Below are 23,014 nucleotides of genomic sequence, written 5' to 3'. Positions count from 1 at the left end.
ATACTCATATATTGCAATATGATGACCACCACAGCACTGTCCAACACCTCCCTCAGGTCCCATAACTACCATTTCTTCAGAGAACATTTAAAGTCTAATTTCTTACCAATTTTTACATTTATGATACACTTATGTTAGCTATAATAACAATGCTGTGCATTAGATCCCCAGAAATGATTCATTTCCTAGTTGGAAGTTTTTATTCTTTGACCAACTTCTCCTCATTTCACACTCTCCCTAAACCCTGGGAACTACCCTTCTACTCTCTGCTTCTATGACTTTTTTTTTGTTTTTTTTTAGATTCCACATATTAGTGATATCATATACTATTTGTCTTTGTCTGTCTTATTTCACTTAGCACTATGCCCTCAAGATTCATTCATGTTGTGGCAAATGCAAAGATTTCCTTCTCTCTCCTGGCTGAATAATGTGCCATTGTGTGTGTGTATGTATATACAGTTGACCCTTGAATAACATGGGTTTGAACTGTGTGGGTCCACTTGTATGTGGATATTTCTCACTAACAACTTGCTACAGTACTACATGGTTCGTGCTTGGTTGAATCCTGGAATGTCTAACTACTGAGATGGAGGACCAACTGTAAAGTTATACACAGATTTTCACCTGCATAGGGAGTCAGTGCCCCACCCCCATGCTGTTCAAGGGTCAACTGTGTGTGTGTGTGTGTGTGTGTGTGTGTGTGTGTGTGTGTGTGTGTGTGTGTGTGTGTGTGTGACATCTTCTTTATCCACTCAACTGTGGAGAGATTTAGTTTGTTTTCAAATCTTGGATATTATAAATAATCCTGCAATAAATATGGAGTATAGAAACCTCTACAATATCCTGTTTGCATTTCATTCAGATATATACCCAGAAGCAGGATTACTGGATCACATGGTAGTTCTATTTTTAATATGTGAAGGAACCTTCACAGTATTTCACATAGTGACAGTGTACATTCACACCAACAATGCATAAGAGTTCCCTTTTCTCTACATCCTAGCCAACACTTACTCTTGACTTTTTGATGGTAACCATTCTAACATGTGTGTTTCTTCTGCATTTTCCTGAGGATTCGTAATGCTGAAAATCTTTTCATCCAACTGTTGGCCATTTGTATGTCATCTTGGAAACATGTCTATTCAGTTCCTCTGCCCACTTCTAATCAGGTTGTTTTTCTTTCTATTAAGCTGTATGAGTTCTTTACATATTTCGGAGATGAACCCTTTATCAGATATATGATTGCAAATATTTTCTCACATTTTGTGGGTTGCATTTCATTTTGTTGATTGTTCATTTTACTATGCAGAAAAGCTTTTTACTTTGATGTAGTTGCATTTGTTCATTTTTGCTTTCATTGCTTGTGCTTTGGGTATCATATAAAAAAAAAATCATTGCCAAGACTGATATCAAGGGGTCTTTCCTCTAAGTTTTATTCTAGGAGTTTTATGGCTTCAGGTCTTACATTAAGTCTTTAATCCATTTAGAGTTATCTTTTGTGAGTGCTATAAAATAGGGGGTCTGTTTCATTACTTTGTATGTGAATATGCAGCTTTCCTATCACCGTTCATTTATTTTTATTTCTTGAAGTATAGTTGTATTACAATGTTGTGTTAGTTTCTGTTGTACCTCACAGATATTCAGTTATATATGTGTGTGTGTAGATATATTCTTTTTCATAGGAGGTTATTACAAGATACTGAATGTAGTTCCCTGCTAATCCCTAAATCCCATTTATCCCTGCTCCCCTTCAACATTGGTAACCATAAGTTTGTTTTCCATGTCTGTGAGTCTGTTTCTGTTTTGTAAATAAGTTCATCTGTGTCACTTTTTACATTCCAAATATAAGTGATATCATGAAATTTATCTTGCCTCCCTTGTTGAAGATAGACGGTAGGTGTATGGGTTTATTTCTAGGCTCTCTATTCTGTTCCATTGATCTCTATGTCTTTTTGTGCCAGTACCACACTGTGTTCATTACTGTAGCTCTGTAGTATTGTCTGAGGTCTGGGAGGGTTATGCTTCCAGCTTCATTTTTCCTCAGTAATATTTTGGCAAATCTGGATTTTTTGTGATTCCATATAATTTCAGAATTATCTGTTTTAGCTCTAGAAGAATGTCATGGATAATTGGATGGGGATTCCATTATATCTATAGATTGCATTGGGTAATATGGCCATTTTAACAATATTAATTCTTCCAATCCAAGAGCATGGGATATCTTTCCATTTCTTTAAATGACCCTCAATTCTCTTTATCGGTGTTTTAGACTTTTCAGTGTATGAGTGTTTCATTTCCTTGGTCAGGTTTATTCCTAAGTATTTTTTTTTTGATGAAACTTTAAAAGGGATTTTTTTTTTACTTTCCTTTTCTAATATTTCATCGTTAGTGTAAAGAAATGCAAGAGATTTCTGTATGTTGATCACATATCTTGCTACCTTGCTGAATTCCCTTATCAGTTCTAGTAGTCTTTGTGTGGAGTCTTTATATGGTTTTCTAAATATAGTATCATGTCATCTGCATATAGTGACAGTTTTACCTCTTTCCTTTCAATCTGGTTCCTTTTTATTTCTTTATTCTCTTACGGCTGCAGCTAGGACTTCTGATACTATGTTGAATACAAGTGGTGAGAGCCAACATCATTTACTGAAGAGACCGTCCTTTCCTACTGAGTATTCTTGGCTCTCTTGTCAAATATCAGTTGATAATAAATGTGTGGGTTTATTTCAGAGCTCTCAATCCTGTTCCATTGGTCTGTGTCTGTTTTTACGGTAGTACAATACCGCTTTGATATATTAGTTCTATAACAGAATTTGAAATCAGCAAGTTTCATGTGTTTAACTTTTTTCTTCATTCTTAGGACTTGCTGGATATAGTGGGTCTTTTTCTAATTCCATATGGATTTTAGGATTATTTTTTGTATTTCTGTAAGAAATGCCATTAGAATGCCACTGAATCTACAGATTGCTTTTAGTAGTAGGGACATATTAACAATATTAATACTTCTGATGCAGAAACACTGATACCTTTCCACCCACTTGTGCCTTCTTTAATTATTTTCATCAATGTCTTACGAGACATCAGTGTACAGAGCTTTCGCTTCCTTGCTTTAATTTGGTCCTAAGGTTTTTATCATTTCTATTGCTTTTAAAAATGGGATTATTTTCCTTATTTCTTTTACAGAGACTTCATTGTTAATGTATAGAAATACAAATAATTTTTGTATGTTCATTTCATATCCTGTAACTTTACTGAATTCATTGATTAGTTGTAACAGTTTTGGGTGGATTCTTGAGGGTTTTCTAAATATAAGATCATAGCATCTACAAATAGACATTTTTTAGTTCTTCCTTTGAATACATTTTACTTTTCATAAATGATTGCTTTGGCTAAAACTTTTTTTTTTAAGATTTTTTATTGATTTAGAATAATTTTACAATGTTGTGTCAAATTCCAGTGGAGAGCACAATTTTTTAGTTATAAATGAACGCGTGTATATATATATATTCATTGTCACATTTTTTTTTCTCTGTGGGCTACCAAAGATCTTGTATATAGTTCCCTGTGCTATACAGTATAATCTTGTTTATCTATCCTACATTTTGAAATCCCAGTCTGTCCCTTCCCACACCCTCACCCCCTTGGCAACCACAAGTTTGTATTCTATGTCTACGAGTCTGTTTCTGTTTTGTATTTATGTTTTATTTGTTTGTTTGTTTGTGTTTTTTCTTATTTTAGATTCCACATATGAGCGATCTCATACGGTATTTTTCTTTCTCTTTCTGGCTTATTTCACTTAGAATGACATTCTCCAGGAGCATCCATGTTGCTGCAAATGGTGTTATGTTGTTGGTTTTTATGGCTGAATAGTATACCATCATATAAATATACCACTTCTTCTTTATCCAGTCATCTGTTGATGGGCATTTAGGCTGTTTCCATGTCTTGGCTATTGTAAATACTGCTGCTATGAACATTGGGGTGCATGGCTAAAACTTTTTGAGTACTATGTTGAGTACGGGTTGGAAGAATTGGAGCTTTCGAGGAGGGAGGGTATAGTTCAGTGGTAGAGTATGTGCCTAGCACGCACAAGGTCCTGGGTTCCATCCAGAGTAACTGTATACAAAATAAATAAATAAACCTAATTACCTCCCCACCCCAAGAAAAAAAAATGAAAAAAAAATTTCAAAACAAGAAAAGAATGGGCACTCTCATGCTTCCTCTTAGAGGAAAAGCTTCCAGTTGTTCATAGTTGAATACAAGGTTAGCTGTGGGCTGGTCATATATGGCATTTACCATGTTGAGTAAAGGAGTCTAGAACCGATTTCATCATGAAAGAATTTCAAATTTTGTCATGCTTTTTCTACATCTATTCAGATGATTATATGATTTTTACTTTTCATTTTGATAAAGTGGCATATCACAGACATTTATAAATTTGCATTTCTTTGAGTTTGAGGATTGCAAATGTTTGCCAATCCTTAAATGTTCATAGACTTCATCACTAAAGTCATTTGGTTCTGGGCTTTTTTTGTTGGTGGTGGTTTTTGGTTACTGATTTGACAACCTTATCATTAGTGGTTTGTCAGCTTTTCTATTTCTTCCTGATTCAGTGCTAACAGGTTGTCTGTTTCTTTTTTGAAATGTATCCATTTCTAGATTGTACAATTTGTTGGTGTATAATGGTTCATAGCAGTCTCTTCAACTCTTTTGTATTTCTGTGGTATCAGTTGTAATGGCTCCTCCTCATTTCCGATTTTGAGTTTTCTCTTTTTTTCTTAGATAGTCTAGGTAAAGATTTGTCAATTTTTTTCTTTTAACTTCTATACTAGAAGTAATAGTGGTTTATGCACCACTTCTGCATTACTACCGTATTCTGGTCTTGTCCATATATTTACCTCTATCAGCAAGCTTTATACTTCCATAATGCATTTGTGTTGCTGTCCAGTATCCTACTGTTTCAACTTTAAGGACACCTTTTAGCATTTCTTCTAAGATGTACCTAGTGGTGATGAACGCCCACAGCTTTTGTTTATGTGGGAACTCTTTATTTCTCCTTTTTTTGAAAAGCAAGTATCTGCCAGATATAGCATTTGTGGTTGGCAACTCTTTTTTTCCCGCTCTTTGAATATATCATCCTACTCCTTCCTAGATTGCAACGGCTCTGCCTACAAGTCTGTTGTTGGTTTTATGATGCCTCTGTTGTTTGTGACAAGTCACTTTTGCTGCTATCAAAATTCTCTATCTCTGACTTTTGGTTATAATCTATCTCACTGTGGATTTCTTTTGTTCATCCTGGTTAGTGTGTAGTCCTTCTAGAATCTGAGTAGTTTTTCCCCAGATATGGAATGTTTTTTGCCATTACTTCTTCAAATAAGCTTCTTGCCCTCTCTCTCTTCCCCACAGTGTTCATATTGATCCCATAAGTCCTTTACGCTTCCTCCACTCCTTTTCATTTTTTCCTTTTGATCTTCTGATTGAAAAATATCAGATGACCTGTGCTGGAGTAAGTCCTTAGGTGAGTTGTGTTTTTCAGCTGAACAAATTTCAGCTGTTTTGTTCTTTTTTATGTGTTCTATCTCTTTGTTACATTTTCATTTTATTGACGCATCATTTTCTTGAACTTATGAAGCACCTTTATCATGTTTTCAAAAAATTCTCTGTTCACGTGATACTCTCCATTTCCTCTGAATCCCGTTTCTGGAGATTTATTTTGTACCTTTGTGTGAGCCATGTTTCCTGCTTCTTTTTGTGTTTCGTGACTTTGTGTTGGGATCCAGGGACTTGAAAAAGTTGTCACTTCTCCCAGTCCTTAGGGGCTAACTTTATGTACGGTGAAACCGTTACCAGTCATCTTAGCTAGAGACTCTGGGGGTCTGAAACCTGTTTATTTTGGTGGATGCAACTTCTCTGGGGTTCGGTGTAGAATTTCACAATTAGGGAAGCTTGCCAAATTCATTTCAGGAGCTACTAATCTCTTGCTCCCTTTGCTCTCTGCAGCACTAGGATTTCTCTAGTTCGACAGAGGCAAGCAACTCCACTTTCCCTTGTCTCAATGGCATCCAAAGAGTATAAACACCCCCTTACCAGCCTGAGTCAGATGAGACACATACCATTCCTCCAAAAAGCAGGAGCACCAGATGCAAGCTCCACTCCTCTCCCTTCCCCCTGAAGGAAAGCCTGAAGTGGTTCACCTTCTCTAGATTGTGCCAAGCCATGCTGGGGATAGCAAGCCACTATCCTCACTTTGCTTTATTCTCCGTGGTCCGTGACATCCCTGTACTATGCCAGTTCTGTCAGCACTCCAAGTGAGGTAAGACAGAAACCATTTCCTCAAGCAGCCAGCTGAAGAGCTGGTTCACTGGATGCATGCTTCATCTTTCTCCTTCCTGTGGAGTAATCACAACCTGGGGCATTCTCTTCCAGCACGGAATTGTGCCAGCTTGGGGGGAAGTGCTGATGCAGGTAAAGTGAAACTGCACTTCTACAAGTTTTAATGTCATTGTTCTTAGCTATATACTTGCGTATGGTGTGTAACTACTTAACTGGATTCTGAAAGTCTCATTAAAGAATTTTAGTCCATTTATAATTCCTAAATCAGTGTTTCTATGGGAGAACAAGAGCTAAGACTTCCTATTTCACCATCTTTGTGATGTCACTCTGTCAGTCTATTTTTGATTCAAGTAATTCATACATCAATACATGTGAATGTTGGATCTCTCTACACAGATCTTTCGGATCTTTTGATTTTTAATCGATCATTTGATTGCATCAATTTTATTTCACAGATCTCCTACCGAAAAACAATATTTTTCCTCTCATGTAATTTCTTAACTGGTAATAAGATCATGTTCACTTAAATGATACATTTTAAATGTATTAAAACACACTATTCTATTGATGCATATACAGAATGATGTCCCTCAAGACCACATACGGCACCTTTGTGCAAATAAATTTTTGATGCTGATTGGAAATTATTAACATTTAATTCCTAACAAGGGAATTTCTTAACACTGAAATGAAAAAAAATGAAAGAACTCCATCCATCAATTTTCCCTTTTTGTGTCACCTGGGATTTATGTTTGAAATAAACACTTTACATTTTGTCTATATTTTAGACAAAAAAAATCCTATCTTTTACTAATTGTTCATTTGTATTAGATTTTCTTCTCATACTGCATGGATAGTAGCTGCTTTTTTTTTTTACATCTCTTCTTGAAATACATGAATTCACCCACAACCTTGCTCTCATAAGCTTACCCTTTGCTGACTCTAGAGATGATTCTTTCAAATATACATTACAAAAAAAAATGTTTTGTGGGGAGGGAAATAGCTCAGTGGTAGAATGCATGCTTAGCATGCATAATATGGTCCTAGGTTCATTCCCCAGTATCTATATTTAAAAACAAAAAAAAACAAAGAAAAACACTTTGAGGTCCCTAACTATTCTCTTTCTTTATCAGTGTTTCATTTCTACAGGCTTTGCAAACAGATAATATTCAGCACTAAGAACTTTATATTATTAAATGATACAAAAATGGCCTTTTGAAATGTTTTCTTCTTTTGTCCTTCAAATTAACAGGCATTTGGGTGAAAAGGATACAAGTAAAGATAGTAGATGTGAACTGAAGTTTTTTTTTCAAAAACCATTATTTAACTAGGCTGAAATGATTTATGCAGGTTAAGGTAAAAGCGACATGTTGATTTTATGCGTGTTCAAAACTTTGTTAAGGAAATTCGTAGGTAAAATATTGCTTTAAAGTTTCTAACATCATCTTGACCTGTTACCGCAAAGACAATATGTTTCATATGTATGTTTTAATGGGGTGTTTAAATTGTTTGTTATTCCTTAGCGTCACCCTGTGATCCCACTTTCATCCTGGGCTGTGCTCCTTGCAATGTGATCTGCTCCATTATTTTCCAGAATCGTTTTGATTATAAAGATCAGACTTTTCTAAACATAATGAAAAAATTTAATGAAAATATCAGGATTGTGAGCTCTCCATGGATACAGGTGAGGCCCCCATCCTTTCTTTCTAGAGGAATCATTTATGCTCTTTTCTCCATGAAGTCCAAATCTCTATATCCACCACACTGTGAAGTAAATGTGTGCACACCACAGTCCTGCCCAGAGCTTAGCATCCTGGGGTGCTTACCTGGGAAAGACGACTGAGCCTTTTACAACAGGCAGGAAAATACATGCCCAGAATTCAGAACAGTAATTCAGTCCTAGTCACCCTGTCCAGTGGATTCTTCCACTGAATCCCAAAGCCCAGTTTCAATGAAATACTTTGGTAACTTTCCCAAAGCATGCCCATAGCAATAAGAGGCCTTCCAGGACCTTCTGGAAAGGTTTCCATTACCCACAACTCTTGTCATCCAATCACCACTTAATAACTTCTTCAGCACAATAGTTGGCAGAAATATCTGCATTTGGAAAGGAAGAAAAGGAGGGAGAGTGCTGCCAGGGACACTGACTAGGATAGGAATGTTTGATGCTTCATTGGCATCCTAATTGACAAGGTAATTGTTTAGAGATGACAAAATGATTAGGTTTTTTTGTTGTATGAACCATAAACAGACATCACAGTTGTACCCAGGGCTGAGGTGACATGTTCTGCACTCTGCCTAAAAGACGACAGTATGATCTTAGAAAAGTCACTTGATTGCTCTGCTGCAGTTACTTTATACATAAAATGTTGTGTCATGTTTCATGGTGTCTTTAGAAACCTCTCAGTTCTGAAATACTCATTCTATGTTTGAGTCTACAAAAAGAAATAGAAATAGCAGGGACTAGCTTTGTGTTTTATATCAGGTTGTCCAAACTCTCTTAAGCTCTGTTGTCATCTACAAAATGTGAACCACAGTATTTCATACTATCCCATATTACATGAGTCAAGGGAACAACTGATAATAAGAAAATGAATGAGAAAAATTTTATAAAGATGCTTTTATACAACAAACATGATATATGAGTATACAAAATGTTCATCATCTTTGGTCCCTAGTCAGAATTTTCTCTTTCATATACATCTATCAGCATAGAAAATTATGTACTTGTAAAGAAAAAATTCCCCTAAAAACAGGAATACACATATGACATTACCATTTATACTACTGTTTCTAACCAGGGCTTGGCATATGGTATACAAGTCTTCATTCAGTGTTCTTTATTCATTAAACTATTGTTTTCTCTCCTAGATCTGCAATACTTTCCCCGTTCTCATTGATTATTTCCCAGGGAGTCATAATAAAGTAATTAAAAATAATGCTAATTTAAAAAACTATATTTTGGAGAAAACAAAGGAGCACCAAGCATCCCTGGACATGAACAATCCTCGGGACTTTATCGATTGCTTCCTGATCAAGATGGAGCAGGTAAAATGTTAATGACAGATCAGTTATTTCACTGCTTGTGCATTCTCTGTTCATTGATTACTCTCATATTTACAAGGGATGTTTCAGTGGTCATGCAAACAACGTTGACATGCATTTTAGTACCCATTTTGTGCATGAATATACAATAAACATTGTTATGGAAGACATCATATTTAACTGTTAAATAAGTAGAAAACCTGATCCTACTCTATGGGTACTAATAGTCTACCTACGAAGAGACAGAATGATACCTCTGGTGAAATATAAACAATTTAGAAAATACAAAATGTCATGCTATACTATGAAGATGGGCAGGATCATTGCACACACTGCCTGAATGAATGGAAAAGAATGGCTTAACAGAGCTGGGCTTCCTGTATGTCCAGTGGTTGGAAATAAATCTTAATATATCTGCATTGAAAAACAGGAGAGGGAATTTCAGATGGGTGAGTAGTGTATACAGCAGTGCAGAGATGTGAGGTGGGAAATACTTGGTGGATGGAAGACAGAAACATTAATTGAATGTAAAGTGAAAAAGAACTGGCATAGATACAGAGTTGGAGTCATATGTCTGTGTGCATGAGTCCTGCACCACTTGTTGAAAAGGCTAGTTTTCCCACATGAGTCATCTTGGCACCCTCGTCAAAAATCAACTGACAAAATGTGAGTGTTACAACTATATGGAAACATACTGGACAACCTAGAAGAAATGGACACATTTCTGGAAACATACAGTCCAGCAAGATTGAATCAAGAAGAAATAGACCACTTGAACAGTCCGATCACTAGAAATGAAATCAAATTAGCAGTGAAAAAAAAAACTTCACTACGAACAAAAGTCCAGGACCAGATGGCTCCACTGGGGAATTCTACTAAACATACAAAGAATAACTCTCACCGATCCTTCTCAAACTCTTCCAAAAGACTAAAAAGGAAGGAATACTTCCAAACTCATTCTATGACGCCACCATCACCCTGATACCAAAACCAAAGACGCTATCAAAAAAGAAAATTATAAGCCAATATCGCTGATGAACATACATGCAAACATCCTCAACAAAATATTAGCAAACAGAATCCAACAGCACATAAAAACAGATCTTACACCATGATCAAGTTGGATTCAGCCCAGCATCACAAGGATGGTTCAACATATGCAAATAGGTCAATGTGATACACCACATCAACAAAAGAAATGACAAAAATCACATGATCATCTCAATAGATGCAGAAAAAACATTTGATAAAATTCAACACCCATTTATGATAAAAACTCTTATCAAAGAGACTGTATCTCAACATGATAAAAGCTATTTATGAGAAACCTACAGCCAGCATAATACTCAGTTGTGAAAAGCTGAAAGCCTTCCCACTAAAATCTGGAACAACACGAGGATGCCCACTCTCACCACTTCTATTCAACATAGTCTTGGAAGTCCTAGCCACAGCAACCAGGAAAGAAAAAGAAGTAAATGGGATCCAAATTGGAAGAGAAGAGGTAAATGTCACTATATGTGGATGATATGATACTATATACAGAAAACCTTAAAAGCTCCACACAAAACCTACTAGAGCTGATAAAAGAATTTACCAAGGTATCAGGATACAAGATTAACATACAGAAATAAGCTGCATTTCTTCACACTAACAATGAAATAGCAGGAAAAGAAAGTAAAGAAACAATCCCTTTTAAAATCGCATCTAAAACAATAAACTACTTGGAAAAAATCTGACCAATGGAGTGAAAGACTTATACATGTAGAACTACACAACAATGATTAAGGAAATTAAAGATGCCTTAAAGAAAATGAAAGATATCCCATGCTCTTGGATTGGAAGATTCAACATCATTAAAATGGCCATACTGCACAAGGTAATCGACAGATTTAATGCGATCCCAATCAAATTACCTATGACATTTTTCACAGGAATAGAACAAATAATCCTAAAATTTATATGGAATCACAAAAGACCCAGAATTGCCAAAACATTACTGAGGAAAAATAACAAAACTGGAGGCATAACCCTTCCAGACTTCAGACAATCCTACAGAGCTATAGTAATAAAAACAGTGTGGTATTGGCATAAAAACAGACACGTGGAACAGAATAGAGAGCCCAGAAATAAACCCAGAGACCTACAGTCAAACTACGACAAAGGAGGCAAGAGTATACGATGGAGAAAAGACAGTCTCTTCAGCAAGTGGTGCTGAGAAAACTGGACAATAGTATGCAAATCAATGATGTCAGAATATTCTCTACCACCATACACAAAACTAAACTCAGAATGGCTTAAAGACTTAAATGTAAGGGAAGACACAATAAACTTCCTAGAAGAAAACACAGGCAAAACATTCTCTGACATAAATTTTAGCAATGTTCTCCTAGGACAGTCTACCCAGGCAATAGAAATAAGAGGAAAATTAAACAAATGGGACTTAAACAAACTTATAAACTTTTGCACAGCAAAGGAAACCAAAAGCAAAACAAACAACAACCTACAGAATGAGAGAAAATATTCACAAATGATGTGACTGACAAAGTTTAAGTTGAAGAATATATAAACAGCTCATACAACTTAATAATAAAAAAACAAACAATCCAATCCAAAAAATGGACAGAAGAGTTAAACAAGCAATTCTCCAGTGAAGACAAACAAATGGCAAATAGGCACATGAAAAAAATGCTCAGTATCGCTAATTATCAGAGAAATGCAAATCGAAACAACAATGAGGTATCACCTCCCATCAGTCAGAATGGCCATCATTCAAAAGTCCACCAACAGTAAATGCTGGAGAGGGTGTGGAGAAAAGGGAACCCTCCTACACTGTTAGTGAGAATGTAGTTTGGTGCAGCCATTGTGGAAAACAGTATGGAGACTTCTCAAAGGACTGAACATAGACTTAACATATGATCCAGCAATCCCATTACTGGGCATATATCTGGAGAGCAACACTATATATAATAGCAAAGACATGGAAGCAACCTGAATGTCCACTGACAGATGACTGGATAAAGAAGAAGTGCTATATCTATACAATGGAATACTACTCAGCCAGAAAAAGGATAAAATGATACCATTTGCAGCAAGATGGATGGCCCTAGTGATCATCATTCTTAGGAAAGTAAGCCAGAAAGAGAAAGAAAAATACCATATGACGTCACTCACATGTGGAATCTAAAAAAGAAAAAAAGGATACTAATGAACTCATCTACAAAACAGAAACAGACTCGGAGACATAGTAAATAATCTTATGGTTGCCAGGGGAAAGGGAGTGGGAAGGGATAAATTTGGGAGTTTGAGATTTGCAAATCTTATCCACTGTATATAAATATAGATTAAAGAAAATTTTCTTCTGTTTAACACAGGGAACTATATTCAATATCTTATAATAACCTTTAATGAAAAAGAATATGAAAACAAATATATGTATATGCATAACTGAGGCATTGTGCTGTAATCCAGAAATTGATACATTGTAATGACTATCCTTCAGTAAACAAGAAAACGAGTGTTTATTTGTCCTCTCAACTCAATAATCTCTATGTCAGTCCTTATGCCAGTATCACATCATCTTGTAGTCTTAATTACTAGCTTTGTTTTTAGTTTTCAAATTGAGAATATCTCTTTGTTGTTATTTCTAAAGATTGTTTTGGCTTTTCAGGTCCCTTAAATTTCCATGTGACTTTTAGGATAAACTTGTCAATTCATGCCAAGAAGGCAGCAGTGATTTTAATAGGGATTGAGGATTTTGAGTGAGCCTATGCCTCTGGACTCTGAACTTTACGTATGTTTCTCAGTGTTTTTCTCGCTCCCCAGATGGGGCAGGACAGCTAGAGTGGACTGGAGTTGGGTATTTCACTTCTCCCAGATGGAATGCTAGCGCTACCTGGATTGAATATTTCCCTTCCCTCAGGTCAGTTAGGGTCTGATAAAACCCCAGCAGGTGAGACTTTTTTTTATCTAGTTTGTCTTGAGGGCAGGCCTTCTTAAGAAGAATCGAGTGCTCTAGTATATTTAAAAATCGTTCCTTTTGCCCTCCTCCTGCTGGAAAAATGAAGGGATTTTTCTCCAGTATTTACTGTGAGAACTTGCTCAACCTCCGGGAGGTAAACCTCAAAATACTGTGGTGGCCCCTGTAGGATGGGGCTCCCTGTGCATTTTCTCTCAGAGTTGTCCACACTGAGCTATCAGCAATTTCTCAACTACGACTTAGGTTTTCCTTCCCAGGCACTGATTTCCATTCATGGGGCTCTTCTCTGTTAAATCTGACTCCCTGCATTTCCCTGCCAACCTCTCCAATCTTGGAAGCAGCGGTTTTCCCTTGGTCCTAACCCCTCTCGTGGATCCTAGAAGAGTTATTTACAATTTATTTCCTCTTAGAATGGAACTGAAACTTTTAAGCTCTTCACATGTGGAATTATCAGATTTATTTTTCTATGTTTAAGTATTCATGAATTTAGAATTTTCACTTGTCTATTGATTTCTAGACTCATTTTACTGTTATCAGAGGATAGTCTGTATCATTTTTATCTATTTCAGTTACTGAGAATTCTTTATGACCTAACACATGGTCTACCATAGAGAAAGTTACATGTGCACTGGAGAAGAGTGTGTATTCTGCTGTTGTTGGCACAAGTGCTCTTTATGTCTGGTAGTAGAGTTGATTCTAGTGTTGTTCAAGTCTTACATTGTCTTGTCAATCTTTTGTCTAGATGGACTATGCATTATTGAAAGTTGGGTATTGAAGTCTCCTACTATTCTTGTTCAACTCCCTATTCATTCAGTTCTTTTAAAGCTTGCTTCCTGTAGTTTGGCATCTTATGTTTAGTACAAATACCTGTTTATTGTTATAGCTTCCTGATGAATTCAACTTTATCTTTTTTTTTATCCAGTCTAAAATATCCCATACTTACTTGTTTCTTTTCAGCTATTTTTGATTAAAATCTATTGTTTCTAATGTTAACATAGCCATTCCTGCTTTATTTGGCTACTATTGCTTGCAACATCTCGTTCCTTCTTTATGATTTAATGTGTTTGCATCTCTGGGTCTAAAGTGAGTTTCCTGTAAATAATGCACACTTTTCTAAATTGAGATATAACTGACATAACATTAGTTTCAGGTGTACAACATAAGAATTCAATACATGCATATATTGCAAAGTGATTAATTACCACAGTAAGTCTAGTTAATATCTATCAGCACAGGTAACTGCATTCTTTCTTGTGATGAGAATTTCCAAGATTTACTCTCTTAGCTATTTTGAAATATACAATATACAGTCATCAGGCTGTACATTACATCCCAGGACTGACTTACTTTATAATCGGAAGTTTGTACCTTTTGACCCTTTTTTTGCATTTTGACCACTCATCTCTAGAAGCCACCAATGTGTTCTCCATATTTATGAGTTCAGTGCTTCTTTTATATTCCACGTGTAAGATCATATATTTGATTTTCTCATCCTGATTTATTCCACTTAGCATAATGCCCTCAAGGCCCATCCATGCTTCACAAGTGGCAGGTTTCCTTCCTTTTTATAGCTATATTATGTTCCATCATAAATGGAATATTTATATACACAATTTAAAATGTATTCTCTGAATATCTGTCTAAACTTATGAATTTCAAAATCTGAAGTGATTAGACATAGTGAAGGATTTACTTCTGCTCTGCTATTTTCCCCTAATGCCTTTTGCTTCTCAATTCTTCCAATATATCTATAATTTTTGTTTGATCAGTTGTTTTAGTGTACCTTTTTTCCTCTTCAATGTTTTGCATGTATTTTTACTTAATTTCTTAGATTATTCTTAACATCCTAAAGTCATAAAAACCTAGTATGATTTGATTCCATAGTAGTTTTAAATTGCATGTTAACTATGCTCCCATCAAAATTCATCCCGTTTTATTTTTTTGTGTGTCACAAATTACTTCTTTATATGGTGCATGCCTAGAAATATATTTATAATGATTGTTTAATGCATTTTTCATTTAAACAATATAGACAATAAAGAGATTCATACTAGCCTACAATAATTTTAGCTTTTATATTTACCTAGTTATTTTCATCAAGCATATTCACTTATTAATGTGGGTTTCAATTAACATCTAGTGTCTTTTGATTTTACCCTAAAAGGTTACTTCCTTTAGCATTTCTTTAGCAGATTTATTAATGAGGAATCGCCTTACCCTTTATTTGGGGCATGTCTTGATTTCTCCTTCATTATGGATATAATAGTTCTGTCAGTTATAGAATTCTTGGTTGGCATCTTTATGTTCAGGGCTTTAAATGTGTCCTTCCACTAATCTCTGGTCTCTACACTTTCTGAAGGAAAATGAGCTGTTACTACCATTGAGAATCCTTTGTACAAGATGAGTCACTGCTCTCTTGATTGTTTAAATATCTCTGTCTTTGCTTTATGACATTGTGATTAAAATATGCCTTGCTGTGGGTTGTTTGGTTTCATCTTTCTTGGGACTTATTTAGCTTGTTGGATGTGTAGATTCATTTTTAACCAAATTTTGGAAGTTTTCAGCCATTCTTTCTTCAAAGATATTTTTTACTGCTCCTTCTCGTTCTTCTCTGGGACTCCAGTAAGTGGATGTTTTACAGTTTATTGAGTTCCATAGGTTCCTTAGGATCTGTTCATTTTTACTTATTACTTTTTTTTTCGATTATTCAGACTTCATAATTTCTGTTGTCCTATCATCAGGTTTGCTGTTTCTTTCTTGGGCTTCCTCCAACCTGTGGTTGAAACTTTCTGGTAAATTTTATTTTAATTTCAAGTATTGTACTTTTTAGCTCCTGAATTTCTATTTGGTTCCTTTTTAAAATGTTCTCATTATTGATGTTCCCTAAGTGTTCATATACTTTATTAACATTCTTTAGTGATTTGCACATGGTTTCCTTCCTCTCTTTGAGAAGATCCAAGACATGTATCTTAAACTTTTTATCTAGTTAAGTCCAGTGTCTGGGCCTCTTCAGCAATGGTTTGTGTCAACTTTTTAAAGCTGCTAATGAGCCATAATCACCTATTTTTCATGTGTGCTTTGTAATTTTTCTGTTGAGAAGACAGTATTTAATATATTGTATTGAGTAAGTCTGAAAATAAGATTTTACCCTGTTCCAACAATTGCTACTGTTACTTGATGAAGACGACAATCATTCATCTGTTTAGAAAGTTTTCCCAATTGTTTTTGCCAAGACTGTTTTTCTTATCCTCTGTGGGCACCTGACTCTCTTTTCTGTCATCTCTATAGTAAAGTAGTGACCTTACAGGCATTCTATCAAATACCTAGAGCTAAAGAAAGTAGAAAAGTAAAAGATGGCATTCTCTTTATCTTTTCAATGAAAGCCCTGGAGATTGAAACAATGGCTATTCTCCGTGCCAACCTCTCAGTGATCAAAACCTACAATCCCAATTTTGAAGAACGTGCTCCCGTTGCCCACTCTGGGACCTACTAGCTATACTGACTAGCTGTACTAGAACACAGTCTACACTTTTCACAACTGCCTGCCTTCGAACTAGGTTATGAGGAATGCTAGCCAGTATGCGAGATGTAGATGTATCAACATTTATACTTAAGGACATCAGCTGCAAGTGTTTAGTCCCCAGAGTACCAAAAGAGTTGCTCAGAGACTTTGTGCATGGCCAGCAGTTGTTTCAGTGAACAGATTGATTTGTGAAACTTCCTTCTGCCATCTTTGTGATATTAATCCAGTAATGCTATCATAAAATATTGCGTGTTTTGATCTATGTCAAGGAGTGTTCTTTATCCACGTTTTCTTTTAATTTCATTCAACATTGTTTTGTATAGCGTAATACTGGTAGGCTATGTGCACATAAGCACTGTATCTCCAAATCCAATTTAAGCAATGGAAATACTAATATTGCTTTATGAGTGCACTGCTCATTCGACTGTAGAACAGTTGTGAATTGACAAGCTTAGAGCTTGGGTAGAGCCAAGGGAGATGACTCTTTCTAACAAGTACACAAATTCAGAGTGTTTAGTCTGCCTTGATTCTCTTTATTACTTAATACTAGACATGGCATTGGACCTCTGGAGACTGTAAATGCATCATAAAATCAATGCTGGCCTAGTGACACGTGTGCAAAAATATACTTTTTTTTTACGTTAGTGATCCTTTCCACTCAGCATTGAAACTACCTGCTTGTTGTTATCTATTCCATGTCACATCATGTCCTCACTCCTAAGCTAACATTACTTGTACTTGTCAACTGCTGTCTCTACCAACTTCCCACGACAGCTCCATTCAGTCAGTCTGATACCCTTGGCATTACCCCTACTCTCTTCTTCCTTATGGACAGTGAATGTCCCAGATTCTGTCTTCATGACTGTAGTGGCACTTCAAGTGTATATTTCGATTCATTCCTATATTTGTTTCCTAGACCAAGCTGCTTATTGCATCACATGTGGAATACAATAGTGATGGCCCTGTATTAGCTCTGGGCATCCATTCTCTTTTACTAGGTTGAACTACAATATTAGTTTTTGCACAATTCCAACTTCATGGTGAGTCTGCAAACAATACTGAGTTCTATAACTTTTTAACACAGAAGAGAATTATGAAATCTTGACTTAGGCTTATATCTTTCATGACATAGCCCTAATTTATATTTCTACTAATTAAGATTGTGTTCATGCCAAAGTAAGAGAAAAAATGGCTTTAACAAATAGTGGGATTATTCAGCTCATATACAAGGAGGCTTGTCATCTGTCACTGTAGGGATAGTACTGAACCCCCAAAACATTAGAATTTTAAACACCTTCCATTCTTCTTCACTCATACTTAGAATATAAGCCTTACTTCATGATCAAGCCCTACTGTTCCAAGGTGACGTGTACTCTATCAACTCCCTCAAACACTTCTTTTCAGGTGGAAGGAGAGGAAGCGGCACCAATAGGCTTCTGCTTATATCTTAATGGCAAAAAGTAAGCTGCATAGCCTACTTAAATGCATAAGGGGCTGATGAATGGAACTTTTAGGCAAGTGAGGAATAAGGAGAAAATGATACTTGAGTCAACTCATCTACAGTACTTTTGTTATATCATACAGCAGTTTTTCCTATAACTGCACCTTGTAGTTTATATGTTGGCTTAACCTTAAAGCCGTATGACTTTTGGATTAACAGCAATGCTAGCAAATTAGCTTGTCAAATAATTTTACCAAATCATTCCTAGGAAAAACACAATCAAGAATTAGAGTTCACTGTTGAAAACCTGTTAGCCACGATATCTGATTTGTTTGGAGCTGGGACAGAGACAACGAGCACCACTCTGAGATATGGTCTCCTCCTCTTGCTGAAGCACCCAGAGGTCACAGGTATGACCAACATGGTGGGCAGGGTAACTTCAAAGAAGATACTGGGAAGAGACTGCGAGTGCTTCCACCTTGTTTCTCATAGGGAAGTATTTAAATTTAAATCTCTGAACAGCTTAATTTTTCGAAATTTAATGAAGGGATAATAATGGACATCTTTACATAACACAGGAGGATGACTGAGAGGAGTGAAGACACTGTGGGAAGTAGCAAAGCAATAAAGCACTCTCTGAGGTTATTTGTAGCAGACATAGTGGGCATTAATTAGCCTGGGGCTGCACATTGGTTTTATCATGGAAAGGTCACTCTGATTTATCCTCATTCTGAAAATGCAGTGTCCTAAACAGGGGTGGAAAACAGAAACACTTCTCATTGAAGCATAGGTGGAAATCCTAGAAATTTAGTGAGGTTGCCTGAGATAACGTCCACATTCTGCGAAGCGCTCTCAAATGTACATTCACAAGAATTTATTCTATTCAGGCCTAAGATGCGATAAAGGTATTTTAGTGGTCCAGAATTCTGTTTCTAGAAAACTAGTGCTTGCCAAAATGAAAATTAGGGTGATCAATCATTTTATTTTTACAAAGAACATTATGTTACAAAAGTGCATTTAAAGAGTGATACTAATCCATAGCAATTTAGAAACACTATCTTGTCGTGTCAGGACCCCTCTAAGATGACTATGACCTATTACAAACGAGAATTAGTCTTTTAAAGATGGACAAGAAGAGGCCAGGACACAGCTGACAAATGTTTAACAAATTTCTGAACACAGACAGCTTACAGAGGGGTGATAATGAAGTCAGTATAGAGATGAACTTGTGACCTAAATGTCAGAAAAGGAAGTTACATTATGAGAAGAAATAATTTACGTCTCTACAATCCTATAAGTTTTAGTATTTAGAATCACCAAGCGTCAAAGACAGTAGGGGTAGATATATGGTGATAAAGGTAGCTCTCCCTGCCATGTCCCTTTGACAACCCCTTCTAGCAGGTGATTGTTTTTCCCCAATAGGAAGAGAGAAGTTTACTCTCTAGAGAAACTGAACCTAAGAGGTCCTACACTCAGGGACACTGGGAAGAGGTAGGGGAAAGAGTGAGGTGCACTACTGAAAGAAAGGTTAGGTTAAAATTCACTTCTTGAGTTCAGAGACTCTTAGCTCCTTTTTCTATCCTGCTTCCTGAAAATAAGCAGCTAGATAAAATTCACAGAGTGAACCTGTGATTCGCTCTGGAGAGTGAGAGACAGGAAACACCTCCAAATTTTGCCATGTAGATAGAAAATTCTCTCAACATGTACAGCAGAGTGAATGAAATAAAAACATCCACAACAAGACAAAGGGTCATGAAATTTCAGAACAACAGAATTACAGAGAAAATTATAAAATCTTTCAGAGACATGTCACGTCATATATAAAGGATTAGGATTCAGAATAGCATCAGAATTCAAGAGCAACTCTCAAACTGTGTATTAATAAAATCTTTTCAGACCTGCAGGTGTACTAAAAATTTTCTCCCACTTTTCCCTTTCTCACACAAATATCTGAAGTCATGTGAGAAGTCATATGCTCTAGGAATCAGAACTCATGACTGGGCATGAAAGTGTCGGGGCTGTTGTTAAATATCAGGCCTAGACAAATATACATTTCAAAATGGATTAGGTGGATAAAGCAGGTATGAAGGAAGACAGCAAATAAAAGGGAAGTGATTGTCTGAGGCTTCCTAAAAATAGAAAAATTTTATTATATGGAATTGGGAATATCTACCTCAGTATTTGGAAATAATTCTAGGTCAAGATACAGAAATTTATCAAGTGAATAAAGAGACATGATTAAGTCCAAGAAAATACCGAAACAAACATAATCATAGTCCTCTTATCAGGGAGCCCTGTTTATGCAATCAGAACAATGTTAAAATGAATATCCTAACAGCCAACGATTGTGGCCTAAGTATGTTTGGGATAATAGAGTAAAAGGAATTGTGTGTGTCTATGTGTATTTTGTATGAGGTGGGGATGGACATGCAAATTCTTATCACACATGGGAGGATGTTGTCTAAAAATAGATAAGTTGAAAATAGAAGTGGTGAGTCATCATTTAGAAATAGAACATACATTTCAGAAGGAACTGCTAGCATATTCAGGGTGGTGGCATGTGGGAAGCTGGAGGATGAGGAGACTACCACTGTACATTGCACACACACAATATACAAATACACTAAAATACATGCTTTATAATTTAACTTTTCTACTCCTATAGTATTTTGTAGAAATTAATATCAGATTTGTTTTTCTTTCAGCAAGGACAATAATGTCTTGACTATATGTTCTGTTTATACTTGGAAACATTTCATCATTTGTTTTATCATGTAGGTTAACATAGAGGTATGTATAGATGTATCTTGAGTCTAGCTTGTAGGAGGCTTGTATGTATTTACATTATGGCAATGATCCTCTCTATGTCTAGGTGCAACCTGGTCACATAAGTGATGTATACAGTGATGCTGGGACACCTTCATAATGCCTCATGTATCCCTGAATTGGTATGCAAATGTGGGAGGCACATTTCTCTTTTTCCATCAGTCTTACTTGCCTCTTACCAGCTAAGGTCCAGGAAGAGATTGACCATGTGATTGGCAGACACCGGAGCCCCTGCATTCAGGACAGGAGCCGCATGCCCTACACTGATGCTGTGGTGCACGAGATCCAGAGATACATCGACCTCATCCCCACCAACGTGCCCCATGCGGTGACCCACGACATTAAATTCAGAAACTACGTCATCCCGAAGGTAAGACTGGTTTCTCTTCTCCTGACCTAACGGGTCTTGAAATTCCCCTTTTCACAGTAAGGGTGCAATCCTCTAGGAATACAACATAAGAGAAGCCCCAAAATTATATGTGTGGCAGCTTGATGGATTGTGTGCTATTTCCAGTTAGGTCTATAAAGTTTTATAACAGATTTTGACAGCTGGTAGTGTAAGTCTTCCAAATTTGTTCTACATCTTTTATCTTTCTTCTCTGATCTTAGCTGTTTACCTTTTCAAACAAATGTTAGTATCAGTTTCTCCATTTACTGAAATGCTCTGTTGGAATTTTTTCAGGGTGATATCAGATCTATTTAGAAAGACACAGCATCATGATTTGTTTAATCTTTGAATTAATTAATATGCTACATACTTCCAATATGGGGGAGCTTCTATAATTTTCTCAGGTTTTTTTCAATGCATTGACTTACAACTCTTTTTTTATTTTCTAGGTGCTTAATATTGTTGTTTTTATAAATATTTTAATGTCTTTTCCATTTCTTTTTCTGGAATATGGAAATATAATCAATTTTATCATTTTGATGATTTTATCTGTAGGAAACTTGCTACATTTAAAATCATTGCTAGTAATTTGTCTCCAGATTAATTACAATTTCTACATATATTGTCCTGGTATCTGGGTTAATATCTATGTATCATTTTTGTTTCATTTCTGATTTACGGGAGAGGGTGCTAGCTTAGCATCTCCCTACTTAGCATGTTTTATGTACATTTTGGTAAATTTTTAAAGTCATGTTAAGAAAGCTTACCTTCTTCCTTTATTTTCTGTGATTTTTTTTGGTCATGATTGATACACAATTTCTTTCCTATTGCTTTCTGCACCTATTTGTACGGTTGTATATATCAGTCTAAATTTTCCCACTAAATATAAATAAGTACACACACACACACAAAGCTGGCTTTGATCTGCTGCATTTTGTTCAGGACTTCTCTGTTTAGTCATTGGAGATTTTTAGCCTATGATATTTGTTCCTCAAAATTTTCTCGTCAGATGTCTGATATCAAGATAATGTTGGCCATACAATATGAGGTGAGAAATGTTCCCTATGTGGGTGTATTTTAATTGCCTTTCTGTCTTCTACTTGTGGCCACTTAGTTGTGTCTTTGAAATGCATGATGACTTTTGGTTAAATATTAATTATTATATATATATATGAAAAAAATGCAGAGTTTTCAGAGATGCTTATCTTCTTCCGGAGAGTTCATCCCTCTCCTACTAGGCAGTCAGAATGATGTAAACATCTCCTGTTTTGAGTAAAATTTGGACACTGACACAGACTAAAATTAACTTGAAGTGTCAGCTGACCACTCTGAGGTTCCCCCAACTACGGAATATTAAGACAAATTTCTGGTTTAGCAGAGTTCTAATGCTTTCTAATACACAATTTCTGTATATACTCAGGGTTTCTAGTGGGTATGCTACAAGCTACTCTCATCCACTTGAAGCCAAGACATATTACTATT

General features: G+C 36.0%; 2 protein-coding genes across 5 annotated transcripts in view; one reads left to right on the top strand and one right to left on the bottom strand.

The window, feature by feature from the left end:
* Window positions 1-23,014, bottom strand: part of LOC123613150 (uncharacterized) — a 129,340-nt gene that overhangs the window by 79,954 nt on the left and 26,372 nt on the right. The gene's annotated exons all lie outside the window — the stretch shown is intronic.
* LOC105081810 (cytochrome P450 2C19) overlaps window positions 1-23,014 on the top strand; it is a 32,119-nt gene that overhangs the window by 5,046 nt on the left and 4,059 nt on the right. Inside the window, exons 4-7 of the mRNA XM_010971187.3 lie at window positions 7,857-8,017; window positions 9,205-9,381; window positions 18,587-18,728; window positions 21,327-21,514. Coding sequence (XP_010969489.1) covers window positions 7,857-8,017; window positions 9,205-9,381; window positions 18,587-18,728; window positions 21,327-21,514 — 668 coding nt within the window. The remainder of the gene's footprint in view (window positions 1-7,856; window positions 8,018-9,204; window positions 9,382-18,586; window positions 18,729-21,326; window positions 21,515-23,014) is intronic.

The sequence above is a fragment of the Camelus bactrianus genome, chromosome 11 (assembly GCF_048773025.1).
Source record: "Camelus bactrianus isolate YW-2024 breed Bactrian camel chromosome 11, ASM4877302v1, whole genome shotgun sequence".
NCBI lineage: Eukaryota > Metazoa > Chordata > Mammalia > Artiodactyla > Camelidae > Camelus > Camelus bactrianus.
Note: the sequence above shows the minus strand (reverse complement) of the source record. Positions and strands in the feature narration are given on the sequence as shown.